We start from the raw sequence: 17,204 nt of genomic DNA on the forward strand, positions 1-17,204 counted from the left end.
TGCAAACTTTTATGATTCTAAAAAGTCAAAGATTTTTTCGCTCCCCTCTCTAGCCGCCCCCCCCCCTGTGGAAATGTGCTAATCGAATTTAAACCTGCCTATATATACCGGAGGCGCTCAAGAGGAAAACCACAGTTGAGACGAAATGTCTTCTTTTCTCCTATTCTTCCTTCTACTGGTCGCTTCCGCTTCGGCCGGAGTTTTGTACTTTCGGAATGCTGATGGATCATTCATGATGTCATCTGGATTGGATAACATGTCGAATGAAAATCTGGCAACGTCGAATAATGGAAACTCCAAGGACGAATCTCGTCATTTTGCCGGAAGTTAGACTTGATTACAGATTGAATGACTCGAGAATCTACTTGCTATCTATTTTACAGATGTCGACCACCCAATGAATGTCATCCACGTTACCAGATTTCCTGGTAAAAACGTTAATGTTGTCCAGGACACTGTGGACGACAGGATCGTACATGAAACCATTCAACTTGGTGACCCCGACATATCTGTCGTTGAGAAAGCTCTCGTCAAAGATGTCGTTCGTATAATAATGAAGAATGATGAATACATGATTCTCCTCAATCACCCTACCTTCCCGGAAATCGTGGCAATGGTCAGATCTATGCTGAGAGAGCCGATTCAAGAAGTCATTCAACATCAACTCTGGAGCAAAGTTCTCGCGATTCGTGAATACTACGACAACGTCTTCAAGCCATTCAATGATCCAGAAGCCAAGGCTACAGCAATGGAGTTTTTGAACCATTTGAAGAAGTCATCGGAAGATCACAAATTGGCGGTCACTGATACTGTGGAGTTGGGTAAAAGAGTGAAGGAGTTGGCATTTTTGCTCCAAGAAGAGGAATTCGATCAAAAATTGAGTGAACTGGAGGGGACGTTGGATGATTCGAAACATGAATACAAACGTAAGTTCCGAATAGAAAATGAGCATTGGAGATGGAACTAATATTTTACAGGGAGTCATCATGTCAGAAAAAATGCTGTCGATGTGGAGCCGAAATTCGCAAAATTCCCTCCGCCAACAGTTCTTCCACCTACAACACTTGCAACACCACGATTCCATGATTTTGGAATGATGGAGATGAACAACGATAACTCGAATGGTGTGATGAAACCAGTGGTGAGGAAGATGAACAACGGTGACGCGAATGAAACCATGAACCAAAAGTTCAACAACGTGGAGAACGGTAACTCTGAAAATCTTAAAAGCTGGTCTAAGTACTTAAAAGTAAATTTCAGAGAATATGAAAAATGGAAATATGAATGGCAGTACCCGGAAATTTTCAAAAAGGAGTAGCGAAGAAATTCCAGAGTACCCGAGAATACGTGGTCGGATGCCGCCAGTGGTCAGGAAGATGAACAACGGTGACGTGGATGAGCCGCGATACAGGGTGGAGAACAATGATAGTTCGGAGGTCGAGATGAAGATCAACGGTATTCTGGATGGTATTTTGGAGCCGAAGCTGAACATAACAAACAACAGTAAGTCTAACTACAATTCAAAAAGTAGAGTGTATCAAAAAATTTCAGAGAAATCGAAGAATGGAAATGCGGGTACAAACAAGGATAACGCTAGTGGGATGAAAGTTGAAAACTTGAACAGCACCGTGAAAGTTTCGAAGAGCAGTAGCGTAGAAATGCTCCCAACAACATCTGCCCCACGACGTAATGCTTTTGAATTGACGGAGACGAGCAACGACAATTCGGGTGGTGTGATGAAGCCGGTTCTTAACCAGATGAACGGTGATGCCATAAACCCGAAGTTCAACAACATGGAGAACGGTAGTTCTGAAAATCTTTAAAGCTGTAAATACGTGAAAATAAATTTCAGAGAAGATGAAAAGTGTAAATGACGATTCTAATGGTGTGATGTGACGAAACGCTCCGAATTCCCTCCACCAACAACACCTGAGCCTCTAAGGAAGATGAACAACGGTAACTTGGGTAATGTGATGAAATCGGTGGTCCAGAAAATGAACAACGGTAACTCGAATAGTGCGATGAAACCAGTGCTGAAGAAAAGTACTAACCCTACAGTGTACCCGACAACGCTTCCACCACGACGTAATGAATCTGAAGTAATGGAGATGAACAACGACAATTCGGGTGTTGTTATGAAGCCAGAGCTCAACAAGATGAACAATGGTAACGCGAATGGCGCCATGAACCCAAAGTTCAACAACATGGAAAACGGTAACTCTGAAATTCTTGAAAGCTGATCAAAGTGCATATAAATAAATTTCAGAAAGTATGAAAAATGAAAACATGAATGACAAGAACTGGGAAAGTTCCAAAGAACAGCAGCGAACAAATACCTCTTATTACTGCCAACACCATGATCTCTCACGATTTTGCACAGATTCAGAGAACAGTAGCGCGGAAGAGGAGGAGCTAGTCCCAGGAACACCTCGACCACCATATAATAGTAACGAAGTTATTGACTAATCTTCTTGATTGAATATGAATAAAGATCCATGAGAACTATCGCGTTAATCGTTTCAAAACTTGCAGAAATTTGCAATTCATTTATCAATCCCCATCCTTGAAATGATGTAATTGATCCAAATGGTGTTATGAATAGCGAAAAAAGACTTTGCAGTAGAATAACCCTTGGGTGAAGTCGGGAGACGATTACTTTTTTCTCATCTGAATTTTAATCAGACTTGCAAAATATCGGCCCGGCCCGGAGCCAAATTTGCACGATTTTTACATAAAATTTTTCGAATTTTTAAAAAAATTTTCATCAAATATAGTCAAAAATCCTATGTAAACTTGTATTTTTTTTTATTCTTGAAGACATGGGACGTGGTAAAGATTGGAAAATTTTAACACGATAATCAAGTTTGAAAAAAATAGGTGGTACCATTAATGAGACTATAGGGATGAAGGAATTGGGATTTGAGTGGGCGACGACAAAGGGGAACTAAGTTAAGATTTCAGGTCGGTGGGGGTAAAAAGTATGAATTGTTATATCGTTGTATACCTCTACGTGTATAGAAATGGAGAGGTTTTCTAGGGTGGGACTTAGGATGCTAGAGACGGAAGGAGAGTATACTGTCCATCAGAACTCCAAGGTAGGGAGGACATAGGTTTATTTAACAATATAAAAATATATAAAATTTATATTTAAAATATGGAAATTGGGAGAGAGGGATTTAAAGGACTCAAAAAGGGTGCGGAACTTGAGTTACGGTCAGGGAGAAGACCGAGATCTCTAACAATGAATAAGTCGGAAATGAGGAAGGACTCAACGTGATATGGATGAGAAAATGTTATGTAAACCAAGATGTAGCAATATAGTTTTGGAAGGGGCTGAAGGTAGAAGGTTAGTGTTAGCCCAAAAAATTAAAGTGTCGATGCCGGATTGGAGAAGTGACGAATTGTTAGAGAATATTTTGATGTCATCAGCACAGAAATGGAGGTCGGTGAGGACTTCATTAGACCATTCGTATTTAAAATACCATTTCACATAACCACCAAATTGCAATGTTTTTGATTGACACACAAGATAATGCTCAAAGATCTTTATTCAAACTTCATCAAGAAGATTAGTAATCATTTCCTGGATCAATTTCATCCTTCTCTGCAAAACCGTGCTGAGGAGGGTTCATGTGGTTGGCAGAAATGAGAGGGAGTTCTTCGTTGCTGGTATTTGAAATTTTCCGAGTACTGTCATTCATATTTCCACTCTTCATCTTTTCTGAAATTTAATTTTACGTATTTTGATGAGCTTTTATGATTTTCAGAGTTACCGTTCTCCACGTTGTTGAACTTTGGGTTCATGGCACCATTCGCGTTACCATTGTTCATCTGGTTTAGCACCGGCTTGATCGGACCAACCGAGTTGTCGTTGTTCATCTCCGTCATTCCAAAAACATTACGTCGTGGCGCAGATGTTGTTGGAGCCACTTCTTCGCTACTGTTCTGTGACACTTTCACTGTATTGCCAATCAAGTTCCCAACTTTCATCACACCAGCGTTATCTTTGTTCATACCCTCATTTCCATTCTTCGATTTCTCTGAAATTTTTTGATACACTCTACTTTTTGAATGGTAGTTAGACTTACTGTTGTTTGTTATGTTCAGCTTCGGCTCCAAAATACCATCCAGAATACCGTTGATCTTCTTCTCGACCTCCGAATTATCATTGTTCTCCACCATGTATCGCGGCTCATTCTCGTCACCGTTGTTCATCTTCCTCACCACTGGTTTCATCACACCATTCGAGTGGTCGTTGTTCATCTCCATCATTCTAAAATCATTGGATCGTGGTGTTGCAAGTGTTGTAGGTGGAAGAACTGTTGGTGGAGGGAATTTTGCGAATTTCGGCTCCACATCGACAGCATTCTTTCTGACATGATGCCTTCCTGTAAAATAATAGTTCCGTCTCCAATGCTCATTTTCTATTCGGAACTTACGTTTGTATTCATGTTTCGAATCATCCAACGTCCCCTCCAGTTCACTCAATTTTTGATCGAATTCCTCTTCTTGGAGCAAAAATGCCAACTCCTTCACTCTTTTACCCAACTCCACAGTATCAGTGACCGCCAGTTTGTGATCTTCCGATGACTTCTTCAAATGGTTCAAAAACTCCATTGCTGTTGTCTTGGCTTCTGGATCATTAAATGGCTTGAAGACGTTGTCGTAGTATTCACGAATCGCCAGAACTTTGCTCCAGAGTTGATGTTGAATGACTTCTTGGATCGGCTCTCTCAACATAGATCTGACCATTGTCACGATTTCCGGGAAGGTAGGGTGATTGAGGAGAATCATGTATTCATCATTCTTCATTATGATACGGACGACATCTTTGACGAGAGCTTTCTCAACGACAGATATGTCGGGGTCACCAAGTTGAATGGTTTCATGTACGATCCTGTCGTCCACAGTGTCAGAGTTTCCATTATTCAACGTTGCCAGATTTTCATTCGACATGTTATCTAATCCTGATGACATGCTGAATGATCCATCAGCATTCCGAGAGTACAAAACTCCGGCTGAAGCGGAAGCGACCAGTAGAAGGAAGAATAGGAGAAAAGAAGACATTCTGTCTCAATTGTGGTTTTCCTCCTGAGCACCTCCGGTATATATAGTCAGATTTAAATTCGATTAGCACATTTTCCCAGCCGGGGGAGGGAGCTGGCGGGGAGATAAAAAATGGTCTTTGATTTTTCAGAATAATAAAACAGTGTAATAAAACTGGTACGGGAAACTGAGCATTGTAGATGTTGGAGAATCTGACTCATTCTTGGTGCTGTAAGACGGACCAAATAAACAGATGACATAGTGTGCTGAAACTTGGAAGCATAAATAATTTAGGGAGAAAGAAGAATGGAAGTAGATAAACAAAGACAACGCTAATTGGGTAGATTATGAATTCATGAATGACAAAATTGAGAAATTTAATCATTCGTAATGAAAGCAAGATTTAATTGGTTTTCCTTAAAAATATTTTGATATTTATGCAAAAAAGGCTGCAATCGATTCAAGAAAGGATAGTTATTTTTTCAATTCAGTTTATCCAATTCATCTTCAAAAAATCTTCAAAGTAAGTCGAAGATCATTTCCAGTCCCTGACATAAAAATGCATTTTTCAGAGATATTTTGTTGACTAGCATAAGATTACAAAAAGATTTGCAGTCATGAAATCAGATGTGAACTGAACTTCTCAGAGGATTATTCGGATTATTCAAAACTCGTGGAAGTGATTCAAAAAATAGAAACATGATAGGACTTTTGAAGAGAATGATCACTTTTTACAATTCACAAATCTTCAATGCGTGTTTGGTTCACGTGGAATTCTCTCTGCAGATAACACAGACTGGAGACACGGACTTCATTTTTGACAGTCAGCTTCATCAGTTACTCGGAAAAACTTATTTTTTTATACAAAGATAATTGATGGCCAATAATATGAATGAGTCCACCAATATTGGTCCGATCGCGGACTGCAATGTACACAAAACGGGCCGTCTTCCATGTACGACACGCATTTCCCACGCTGATTCATTTTTCTTCGTAAAACCCAGAACAAATATAATTACGCTTTCCGAGTATAATTTTACCAATTAACTATTCAGTTGCAGGTACTAACTATACTTGAAAAGACCCCGCATGTTATTTTTGTGATGCTGATTAAAATGACGTGCGTTTCTAGACACAAATCCGTTTTAATCTAGAAGGACTTATTTTTGAAATCTTACTATTTGAAGTGATTCACTTTTGACTTGGATTTGAATCAAAATAAAAAATGAAATAAAGGATTATTTTGAGTTGAGCAGGTGATTATTTCTTAATACAAGTGCAGCTCATTTTCAAGGAAAAACAACGAAAGAATTTATTACTTTGAGTGACGATGATGAAAAGCAAATTGGTTGATTATCAAATTGATACATTATTGATAAAATGTCACTTGTGTTATGTTCAGCGTCCTTGATTGTCCAGTTATTTTCTTCCAAATGCTCCAGAGAAAAATCTGAAATGTTTTGAATCATTGGTAAGCAATTCCTAGGATTTTCAGGTTACCGAGGGTCGTCAATATCAGATCCACGTTTGTCGTACATTGTGTACCTGTGCAAATCAGCGAGGGATGGGAGGATCATACGTTTTCCGAAGGACATTGACATCAATCTGAAGGGAAACGTAGGGTACATAAGAAAAAGAGGAGAATTCTTACCTTGGGTCATCCATCTCATCAAAGTTTCGTCGTTGAATTCTGATAGCACGGTACCTTGGCTCTGGGATCACTTCTGGCTCTAACTCGGCAACATCACCTGACCTTTTGCCAAACGACGATGTGAACATTCTAGAAAGATTAAATTAGTTTTTTTAGTTTTGAGATCAGAAAGTTTATTACCTTGGATCGTCGAAGTCTGCTCGCTTGAGGTACCTGTAATCGGAAAGTAAAATTAAAAATAGCATAAGACAAGAAAATATTGTTTAGTGATCACAATTTTAGTAAATCTCCTAAATCATTTATTGAAATACAATATTCTATGAGAAAATAGTGGAATTTGACACTAACCGTGACCACTTGGTTAATGTTAATAGATGGAACCTTGTGTAGCAGGGTAAACTAAACAAACTAAATCAAATAAATAACTTACATAGCTGATGAGACTGTGCTAAGAAGGCAGAATGAGACCACAATGAGCAGAACCGCTTTGATGTACATGATTACCACTGAAATGTTGATGAAATCTAGTTTCATGATATCACCTGTTCCAAGGGAGCGAGGGCGGAATATTAATATAGAACAAGCATGCAAATGATAAAACTTCAAAATATGATGCCAGAAAGAAAATTTATACTTGTTTTCTTTTTTCTCTGACAAGGACTAAAAGATAAAATGAAAAGGAACAAAACCAAGAAAAGTTACATTCGAAGAAATTGGAGGCATGAGTTGGAATTATGACAGGTGGGAAAGTGGAAGTATGTCAAATTCTAAGAAAGTAAGAAAAATGAGAGAGGAGGGAAACGGATGATTGATAGGCAACGCGCATGCCCTGATTGAAATAAAATGAAGACTACTAACAAGGGGCGGAGCTCACGGTGCTCTCTCTCTCTCTCTTTTTCTCACACCACCTTGTAATCCGCCAATGGATGGGATTAGTTTCGACAATCGTCAAACGAAATACTTCTCCGCTCTGTCTTGAATGGTGAGAATGGTGAGACGTCGTCGTGTGAAGGAGAAGAGGAGTCGTCGTGTCGTGTCCGTTGTATAGACGAGCACTGGAGAGGATAGGGAAAAGGAAAAGAACAATGAGTCAAAACCGATTGACATCATGTCGTAAATCTTGAACCTTCGCAAGCCGAGTCCTGCGAATAAGGGCGAAAAAAAGACAAATTGGCAATCTCACAGCAATTTTCCTTTTTTTGTAAGGGTTGGAAGAAACTAGATTAAAAATGCACATCACTTAAATAGAAGTACCATTCACACCAATTTTTTGGTTCAATGAGAACGGAAATTGGTTTTTGAAAGAATAGAGAAAAGTCAGACTAGATATATAATGCAATGTTGTTTATTTGCAGAATGAAACATGGAAACTGAAAATGCGTTGGAGGATAAAAAATGAGAATCTAAATTTCAGTGGTCAAAAATGAATTCACAGAAACCTGGTTAGAGTGAAAGCTCATGAGATTTGTTTTTTAAAATTTTAATTCAATTAAAATTGTGTGAGAAAAAAACAAAAAACATAGCAATTTGTTCTTCTCATTATAACTCATTCTGAGAACTCTAGATCTACTCCAAAAAAAAAAGAAAGCTCATGCTTATTCTAGAATGTAGCTATCTTTAGCACTCATCACACCCTCACACGGATATAATAAAACCAGAAGAATCATCAAGGATTCAGGGATTAAATATTGATATAGAAGGGGGACGGGTAGAAATGAATCGCTAACTAAGTGCTGAGCACGTGACCTAACCTGATGAGTGTACAAGTGGGGGTGTATCATTTACGTAAACCTTTTTTTGCGGCTTTGCTCGTGAAACACATAATTACGTCTACGTCTTTCCTGTCATTTCCACTGATTCATTGCAAGAAAGGAAATGATGGTCTGCTTTGCATTTTTGTTCCATTCCTTTTGTACAAAGTGTACTAGCAAGAAGAAAGAAATAATGAGAATTGCAATAGCATCATGAGAAAAGCAAAGTGCAAAGCATTCAGATGTGAAATTGCATGTAATATGATTTGGAAACATTTTTTTTTGGGGTTTGAAATTGAAAAATTGAAAATGTCTTGTCTAGACATCACGAAACATCCTATTATATGAAGAGAGTTCATTCTTTTTTCTTCTCCTGACAGATTTTATGACTCTAGGAAGCTAAAAATGGAACAAAGGAGATTCATGTCTACAAAGGAATTCATCTAACAATAGTAATGCGATTTCCGCAAAACTTCCTTCTCAATCTATCTCACGGAAAAAACATCATTATCTATACTATTTGACATTCCTGTCAATTCGTAGCTAAATGTGTTCTTATTTGAGAATGTATATTCGAGAAATTCAAATTCGGGATTAAGCCTACTACTGAAACCCTACAAAATGTAAAAATGAAGCCTTCAAATAAAATTCGTATCGGAACAGAACACGGAATGAAATTTTCGAAATAAAATTTCAAGATTAAGAAAGGACTTCATGCCTATCTACTAAGAATTCTATTCTGTGACTTGTTTTCTCGGTGGTCTAATTTAAGGGATCTGGATGATGAACCACATAAATTATGATAAATAGGTCAACGTGAGTTGAGGGGGTGGATGGAGATGTGTCACGCTGGGAATCATGCCGGTGATATATTGCCGGGGGGAAAATATATTTAAAAAATACATAAACTTTTTTTGAAACAGGAAGTAGTTGCACTTTTTACTGTTATGTAGGAATGTGAGAGCTCTTTAGACCAGGAATTCTCATTCTCAATATCTCTCATTGCTCATTCATAGTTTTACCATTCTACTTGGGTTCTATTTCTCTTTATGCACTAAGATGAGATGAGGCCGGAAGAAGATGTTTGAATTTGTTCAGACAATGATGAGCAGTGTTAAATTATAAAGTATTATTGCTGGAATATTTTAACACTCTGGGAAAAAGAAAATGACGTAGCCCACCCGAAGTTTTGAAACCCGATAAAAAACTTTTGGAACAAATTGAGCAACATCTCTGCAGGGTGAAGATTTGCAGCAGAAGAAGGAGTCTGTTTTGAACAAAAATAGTGTTTTTGCGTTATTTTGACTGAAGGAAGCTCAGGATCAATTATTCAAGTTTTAGTGACCAATTCCAATAACAAAGCAGATATAACCATAGAGGCGCTGACACGCCAAAAGACAAACATAAGGAAGAAAACAAGATTGAGCGAAAGAGGGTCAAGATGTAGTTGTAGTTTTAAAAAATAGGGAAGGAAAAGATTTCTGAACTAAAAATTACAATGGAAAATAATCCTTCGACAAAAAATATATGTATGTACACCCGGGACAGAAAGAAATGAAGATTCAATTCTGATTGTATCAATCAGAATTTTTATACACTTATACTCCTCAATCCAAGGGCTCGACACGCGTAGATGAAGCCTGTCGCACATCCGTGTTCATCCCTTCCAGCCACCTAAATTTCAAAATTGGACGCGAAATTGAAAATGGCAGAGACGTCATGTCGAATTCGCCAAATATGTGAGGATTCCTCCTCTTCTCTCTCTCATCCACTATTTCGAGATAATTCTAAACCGGTCATGACACTCATACCTTATAGAAGCATCGGCACGTTCCGTCTAGTGATAATCCAGGATAGAGCATCTTACAAGATGAGTCGTGCTCATCTGATGGGTGCCCGTCAGTGAAGGGATTCAGAACACGACAATTGTAAGTTGGACCCGCATATCGTCCAGTATGAATGACGACTGGCTTTGGTTGAGACCTACTTATAGGGTCGACATTTCTGAAATCCTGGATTTGAGGGAACATTGAATTGGGTAACGACTTACACAGGAGCAACAGGACGGCCAACAGTTTCCTGAAGCTTTCTAATTGGTTGCTTCCAATTCTGATTTTGATTGAAACGTGGTGGATGGCGAGGCCTAAAAAGGAAACTGCTTAATATGTATTTCGTTTTTATAAGTAGCAAAAAAACAGTAGCTCGTTCATTTTCTTATCTGAGAGTCGTTCTGTTTTTCTGAGAAACATGATGTTAGAAAAATATAATTATTCATATAATTTTTGTCTGATGTCACTCCAACAAAACAAAAAAAAATGATTTGGCCCAAGGGGTTCCAATCTAAATGTAAATTAGCTACATGTAAAAGTGAATTGCTATTTTTCTATTTTTAGACCACCCATAAATCTCACTCACCCTGCGACCCATCTACTAGCAGTGGTAGTTTTCCACCAGGGAACTCTAGTGGTTGGCACTTCTGTAGTCGTTCTTCTAGTGGTAGTAGAAGGTTTTGTAGTGGTCCGAACAGTTGTAGTCTTCCACCATGGAACACGAGTAGTTGGTCTTTCATGGATAACTCTTCTCGTGGTGCTTGGAGCTTCAGTAGTGGTCGTCGATGTCACTCTTATTCTGATTCCTCTAACAGTCCATTGTCTAGGTGTTGTGAGGGGACGCGGCGAGGTTGTCGTATCAATGATAACACCACCCTTACGCCAAATTGGTCCTCGGTTTATAGCAGGCTGTAAAAAACACTAGTTATGCCCTCCTTTCATTGTTTTTATACCGTTTCAGGCGTTGATGTAGTGGTGGTAGTGGTGGTACTGCTGGAAGTGCGTACTTTGAACACTGGCGCTGGCTGCTTTGGTAGAGGACGACGAATACGGCTTAAAACAAAAGAATTAATAAAAATCACAGCTTATGAAATAGAAATAATCCAATTACATTATACTAGTCGTGGGAGATTCTGTTGTTGTAGTTGTTGACGTTGTAGTGGTACGCGGTGGGGTGGTATGTTCTGTGGTTGTTTTCAGTGGTGTAGTTGTACTTTCTTCTTCAGTTGTTGCACTTTCCGTGGTTGGAGATGGTGTAGTTGTACTTTTTTGTTTCCTGGTAGTTGGTGCACTTGTCGTTGTAGTTTTCTACAAAACCCGATATTGAGAACAAAGGAAATTCGATGAATAGAATATGTGCTGAAGATAATCCTAATCTTATTAAACCTTTTTGGGCGTCATTGGTGTCGTCATGTAGAATGTAAACTTTTGCTCGCGGTTGCTGATAGTGGACGGAGTGAACCATGTGTCTCCAGCACGGGTGACAATAGGGACCTGGATTAGAAAAATTGGTTTAGATTACTAACAGCATATGCACCTGTGTGACTCCTCTATCGGTGCCCAACTTGTAGATATGGAACATTGGAAGTTGGTCAATGAACTGGTCGTACAGATCTTGTTTATCTGCAGGCTTATCCAAGTCGTCCGAGAAATCATAATCAAAAGAATTTGGATTTGTCAGCGCCGTTTCATCAACTATCACGATTGCTGGAAATAGAATCTTCAATTTTCAGAATTAGATTTCACTTCCTGTTTCCCGGAAAAATGTCGAAAAAAAAAGGATTAGAAAATTGAAATAAATATCAAAAGAAAACTTACGTCCTCTTTTGAACTTCGGAATCTCATGTGTTATATTTTGTTCTTGCCGCTTAACCTTCTCACATAACACCAAAGTTATGAAGAATAATAATAAGAGTTCCAGAAGAAGCATTGTTCTTCGATTTGGTTCAGCGGGGGTCGAAATGTTCTCCAAAACAGAGAAACAGAAGATTGACGGCGGTCTGAAAACAAAATGAAGAGAATTGTGGGGTCATTGTACAGAAGATAGAGAAGGGCGGGGTAAAGAAATCGAGAACGTTCAAGGGTGAGGGTTAGAGGTCTAAAATAAATGACCGTTTTAATTGGATGGAGGGGTAGGCAGTGAAAAATATGTCCAATGTCAAATGATCTCGTGTTGCTTTTTTGAGAGAAATAAAAAGAGAAAGAAGACAAATGTTCAATTTCTGATAAAGTTGATAAGTCAATCATAAGACTTTTTTGGGTAAAGTTCGATTTGCAAATCTCACGAAAATAATAGTCCAATCACCAAATGTCAGATAGAAAGTACACTCTTCGAATTGGAAATTCAAATGGAAATCAGAAATTCAAAGACAATTGTGATAGAAGGAAATTTGACCAAACTTCAGATAAAAAGTTATCAGAACTTCTGTTTTATATTTGTTTGCTTTTACTTTTTTAAACTAGTTTTCACACGGTTTTCTCTTTTTTTCCGCATACCTCAATTGAGGAACTAAAATTTACCAAAATTACTACCACGTAGTATTGTATTGCTATAAATTTCTTCACGTTTTCCCTTTTTTGCATTAAAAATACGCGGAAGGTTGGTCGAAATGGCCAAAATGATTTGATAACAAAGTCGAGAGAATTTGGGAGGTCGGTCTTGAAATAGTTTTCTGTTTTTCAAAACGGAATGTTTTATTCTTTTTTATTCTTACTACGCCATAAATGTATTAGTACCCCGTAGTACCCACAAGTATATAACCTTGAATTCCAAGTTTTTGGGTGTCTGTGACAGGAGGTCACTGACACGCTTCTCGAATAACTTTGGCACTTTGGCGACCAATCATTTGAGAATCTCTAAATCTCTTTGTGTTGGCAAGTTCAGTAACGGTTTTCTCTCTATCAAATGACCTTTTAATCGCGGCAAATGGACAAACGATACAAACAAATCAAAAACGATTTTATCTTGCGTCGTCTCAATTGAAATCAAATAAAATCGAATGACCATGGCGGTATTGGTTGATTTCAGAATAACTTGAAAAGTATTTGGAATCTAAATTTTACAAGTTTCAAAACCAAATATTAAGGGTCCTCTATTCATGTCTTTCTCCGGTCATCCAGCTTTTACTGGTGTAGCATAAGTGGCATGTCCCTCCTACAATAAATAAATACATACATACAAAGGGTTTTTGCATACATAGTAGTAAAAATGTTATTGTGACAAAGTAAGCCTATGGTTTTCAGATTTACAATTTATATAACAAAACTGAAGACAAAAAAAACAATCACATAATTAAGACAACAAAAATGAACTAATTATTTTTTACATTGGTTGCCATGATAAAGTGATTGATAGATTGCCATTGAAATTGAAAACAAAACAGTAAACAATATTTGATTGAAATTTAAAAATATATCTAATAGTTCTGATTTTGAAAAATAAAGAAGAAGAATACGAATGCTGAGAAAATAATAATGCGTTCAGGAAAAAGAACAACTGAAAAAGGTTCGCCGCTCTCAAGAAGGTACACACAATTTAGGTGAGTGTAATTAGACAGTAAGCTAGTTTCTGCCAGGACAATATTGCTACGCAGACATACATCGGAAACATAATGAAAGAAACAATGAGAAAAAATTTGTTAGGTGGTGAAAAAAGTTGCAAATTTGCAACAAAATTTGAAAACGTCTCTCGCGCGATCACTCAGACCTAATTGATAAAAATAATTGTTATGTCATCGTTATCATTTATTTATTCATTTAATCAAACAACCGGATTTTCTCAACTTGAGAAGGCTCAATCAATTCAAATCCAGTCTTTTTCATTGCATATACATTTAGATTTGTCATTTGTGTCACTATTGTGAAACGGTGGAAAATATAATGAAAAGGGAGAAGCAGGCATTTAGAAATTAGATGGATCTGTTCATCTGATTTTTCCGTTGGACTAATCCGCGGAAAACAGACCAATCGTGATTGGTCCGGTCTGCCTGAACAGCAGAAAGCCGGGTAGAGTCCGTATTTCTCTGAAAAACAAAATGTTACTATTTTCCAAACCAATGTTTAAACCTTCATCAGGAAATCCTGCTGTTTTCTGTACATCCTCTTGTACATTTTGTTCAATAGCGCCTTCACCAGATTCATCTCGTTGCGTAAACGGAAAACATCCCTTTTCAATTTCATCATATCCCTTTCTTTCTCAACAGCTGAGAAAGAATCATCAAACGCTTTTGTTTTCGGGATTTCTGGAATGATTCCTTGTGAGTGTCATGAAAAAAAAACAAATTCTATGAAAAGTACCACCTGCTGCAAGTAATTAGATATGCAAACTCAGTGTGTGTTTTATGGTGTTCATGATTTGTGATTTTGGAGGTATTTTTAAAATTTAAATGAAAACTAATATAAGTTAGTATTTCCACACACGTTAACTTCCAATTGGTCAAAGTTATCAACAAGTGTATAAGTTGATGACCTTCAAAACTTCAGTGGAATTTGTTCGTATCTTTTCATCATATAAGTTTAGATAATTGATACGAATGAAATTATTTTAAAATTTTTAATGTTGGAGAAAACTAAAGTTGAGTTACCATTCTTGCTTTAACAAAAGTGAAACATCAACCGGAGAGTAATATCATACTCAAAATGGGAAAATCAGCTGTTATTGGTTACTATAGTTCACCTCGTTCATATCACAGGGGTACCTTATGTTTTTTCCCCATAACTTCACTTTTTGTTGTTTTTCAGCTTTTTTCTTACTCACCATATACAAACGGTAGCCTTGTTGTTGTAACCGGTTCGGTTGTAGAACTAACTTCCAGCATTGCCTGTTCTGCTTTAAGGTTCCTTGTTATGTCTGCTGATATCTGATAAAAATTGATAAAAAAATAACGGCTGAAAAAAAACTCCAAAAAACGCCTACTTCTTCCGGCTGAACTAAACTTCGAATCGGTGTCATGGACATTGTTATAACGGGTTCCTCGTTTACTGAGAGATCCCCGAACTTAGTAGGTAATGGCATAGAGTTTTGAATACCTGGAATCATTTCTATAAAATAGGTTTCACTGGTTTTGGCTTTAATAACTTACCAGAATCAGGAAGAAATCGTTTGGATTTCGAAATTTCAAGAGGATCATGAGTGGTAGTTGATGTGTGATCCATGTCGTTCTGAAGTGCATAATTTCTCTTTCAGTTTTGAATCCTAGCAACAAAAAACCTACATGATGACGGTGTGCCGCCGATTCCAGGTTCTTTTTGTACACTGGTTGCAAATTTGTCTTCAAATTATTCCATTTCTCCAATTTATCTTTGTCATAATAATCCTACTTACAAAATTTTCATGATTACCGTATTTTGAATGACTCACTTTGATTTCTTGATGTGTCACATTTACAGTTTCAGCTTCTGGAAACGCAATTTCCTCATCGTATACAGTGTTATCTTTTGGATCAGGTGGTGCTACTGATACCGGGAAGAACCAGCCACCAACTGTTAGTTGCGCTGAAATGGATTGGCCTGATATCAAGCCAGGTAAGATAAAGTTCTTACCGGTTACATAAGGAATTAAGAATAATAGAAGTAGAAATACAACCATGTTCCTTTTCATCTTCAAATCAAGAATGAGAAGTTGTTAGTCGAGACCGAGAAGTCTCCAGCTGTGAGCTCATCAAATGGATCTGGGTCAAGATCCGGAACAAGACAAAACTGTGGCTGAACAAACACCACAGACTAACACCAGGAAACGAATAATAGGGAATTAAATAAGAAAATAAGAAAAACGACTGGAAAAGCAGAAGAAAATGGAAGAAAAGGGGGGAAGGGGGGAGTAATTGATGACATTGACTGAGTGGATCGTTTTCGTTTTGTATGTTTCAAGCACTCACTTTTCTTTCTTCTCATTTCTCTCACTTTCACTTTGATTTTATGTTTTTCCATCTTTTTTCTCTTTTTTCCAGAAGTTTTTATTCCAGAATTGGCAAATATGACAACATGTCAGGGAATCGACGTCTATCCGTTCATATTTCTAAGAGTGCTAACAATTTCCTGGCATGTTCAAGCACCATTCAATTTTTATGCATTCTATTGTATAGTTTTTGTATCTCCTAAAGTTATGAAATCTTTCAGGTATTTTTCGATACAAAAAAGCTACAAAATTTTCAAAAATATACCACAGATGGCATTTGTTAGTGTACCAGTGCTCTACAACATTTCTAGATTTCTCGTTCTCCATGGGTATCACACCGGTGGTAATTCCTGCGATGCCTATCGGATATTCTGTGGGGTTATATAGGAATATTATGAACTGTCATCAGATGCTCACACTGTCACTTGTATGCATGACAACATCAGCGTCCACCACAGTGGAAATTTTCTTCTGGAGATGGCAAAACATTATTCTCCCGAATTCCAGGTGTTGAAGTACCAATTTAGAAGGGAAACTTATCTATCTTGCAGGTTGAAACTAAGAACTTTCACATATTATAGTATCTGGATATTCGCTTTGTCACTTTTATTTGGAAGTATTGGTCTTATACACAATCATTTGGATTCGGATCAAGAATTCTTGAGGTTTAAGCTGAAATCCATTTATTCTTGTGTGGGTTTTTTATTTGAACAACCTGGAGTTTATATTTGTGAACCTGAAAAGTACCTGTGGGTTGTGATATACGGTTTTATTTCATGCAGTATCGGAGGGTTTTTTCTTGTACTATTTGTCTATCAATCATTACAAGCAATTAATCAAATGGCAACAAACCGTAGTGCATACGCAAGAAATGTTCAGAAGAAGTTGATTTATCTTCTATGTGCGCAGGTGTAGTTATGAATACCAGCAATAACGTTTTAGATAAAATAATTCAGATGATGTTCCCAATGGGCGCGTATGCAATTGGTGGGACTACAATTGTAATTAGTTTATCTCTTCAGTTAGTTTGG

The 17,204-nt window shown here is 37.5% G+C and overlaps 6 protein-coding genes across 6 annotated transcripts; 2 read left to right on the plus strand and 4 right to left on the minus strand.

Annotated features, from left to right (window-relative positions):
• Window positions 1-145: 145 nt before the first annotated feature.
• GCK72_025267 (uncharacterized protein) lies at window positions 146-1,823 on the plus strand (the record flags this gene model as incomplete). The annotated part of the gene is made up of 5 exons (XM_053736265.1): window positions 146-326; window positions 384-926; window positions 978-1,208; window positions 1,261-1,503; window positions 1,552-1,823. 5 exons carry the CDS (start codon window positions 146-148, stop codon window positions 1,821-1,823), a joined length of 1,470 nt encoding a protein of 489 aa, XP_053579831.1.
• Window positions 1,824-1,946: 123 nt separating this feature from the next.
• On the plus strand, window positions 1,947-2,466 carry GCK72_025268 (uncharacterized protein; the record flags this gene model as incomplete). The annotated part of the gene is made up of 2 exons (XM_003100214.2): window positions 1,947-2,214; window positions 2,267-2,466. 2 exons carry the CDS (start codon window positions 1,947-1,949, stop codon window positions 2,464-2,466), a joined length of 468 nt encoding a protein of 155 aa, XP_003100262.2.
• Window positions 2,467-3,569: 1,103 nt separating this feature from the next.
• Window positions 3,570-5,067, minus strand: GCK72_025269 (uncharacterized protein; the record flags this gene model as incomplete). Its single annotated transcript, XM_003100176.2, has 4 exons — window positions 3,570-3,721; window positions 3,774-4,040; window positions 4,089-4,388; window positions 4,440-5,067. The coding sequence occupies 4 exons, from the start codon at window positions 5,065-5,067 to the stop codon at window positions 3,570-3,572; spliced, it is 1,347 nt and encodes a 448-aa protein (XP_003100224.2).
• Window positions 5,068-6,465: 1,398 nt separating this feature from the next.
• GCK72_025270 (uncharacterized protein) lies at window positions 6,466-7,195 on the minus strand (the record flags this gene model as incomplete). Its single annotated transcript, XM_003100161.2, has 5 exons — window positions 6,466-6,496; window positions 6,547-6,651; window positions 6,698-6,826; window positions 6,878-6,910; window positions 7,128-7,195. The coding sequence occupies 5 exons, from the start codon at window positions 7,193-7,195 to the stop codon at window positions 6,466-6,468; spliced, it is 366 nt and encodes a 121-aa protein (XP_003100209.1).
• Window positions 7,196-10,038: 2,843 nt separating this feature from the next.
• GCK72_025271 (uncharacterized protein) lies at window positions 10,039-12,207 on the minus strand (the record flags this gene model as incomplete). The annotated part of the gene is made up of 9 exons (XM_003100244.2): window positions 10,039-10,122; window positions 10,260-10,452; window positions 10,499-10,591; window positions 10,864-11,186; window positions 11,231-11,330; window positions 11,389-11,585; window positions 11,664-11,771; window positions 11,815-11,984; window positions 12,096-12,207. 9 exons carry the CDS (start codon window positions 12,205-12,207, stop codon window positions 10,039-10,041), a joined length of 1,380 nt encoding a protein of 459 aa, XP_003100292.2.
• Window positions 12,208-14,336: 2,129 nt separating this feature from the next.
• GCK72_025272 (uncharacterized protein) lies at window positions 14,337-15,864 on the minus strand (the record flags this gene model as incomplete). Its single annotated transcript, XM_053736266.1, has 6 exons — window positions 14,337-14,518; window positions 15,034-15,136; window positions 15,193-15,305; window positions 15,359-15,437; window positions 15,637-15,770; window positions 15,819-15,864. 6 exons carry the CDS (start codon window positions 15,862-15,864, stop codon window positions 14,337-14,339), a joined length of 657 nt encoding a protein of 218 aa, XP_053579832.1.
• Window positions 15,865-17,204: the final 1,340 nt, after the last annotated feature.

The sequence above is a fragment of the Caenorhabditis remanei genome, chromosome X (genome assembly GCF_010183535.1).
Source record: "Caenorhabditis remanei strain PX506 chromosome X, whole genome shotgun sequence".
Lineage (NCBI taxonomy): Eukaryota > Metazoa > Nematoda > Chromadorea > Rhabditida > Rhabditidae > Caenorhabditis > Caenorhabditis remanei.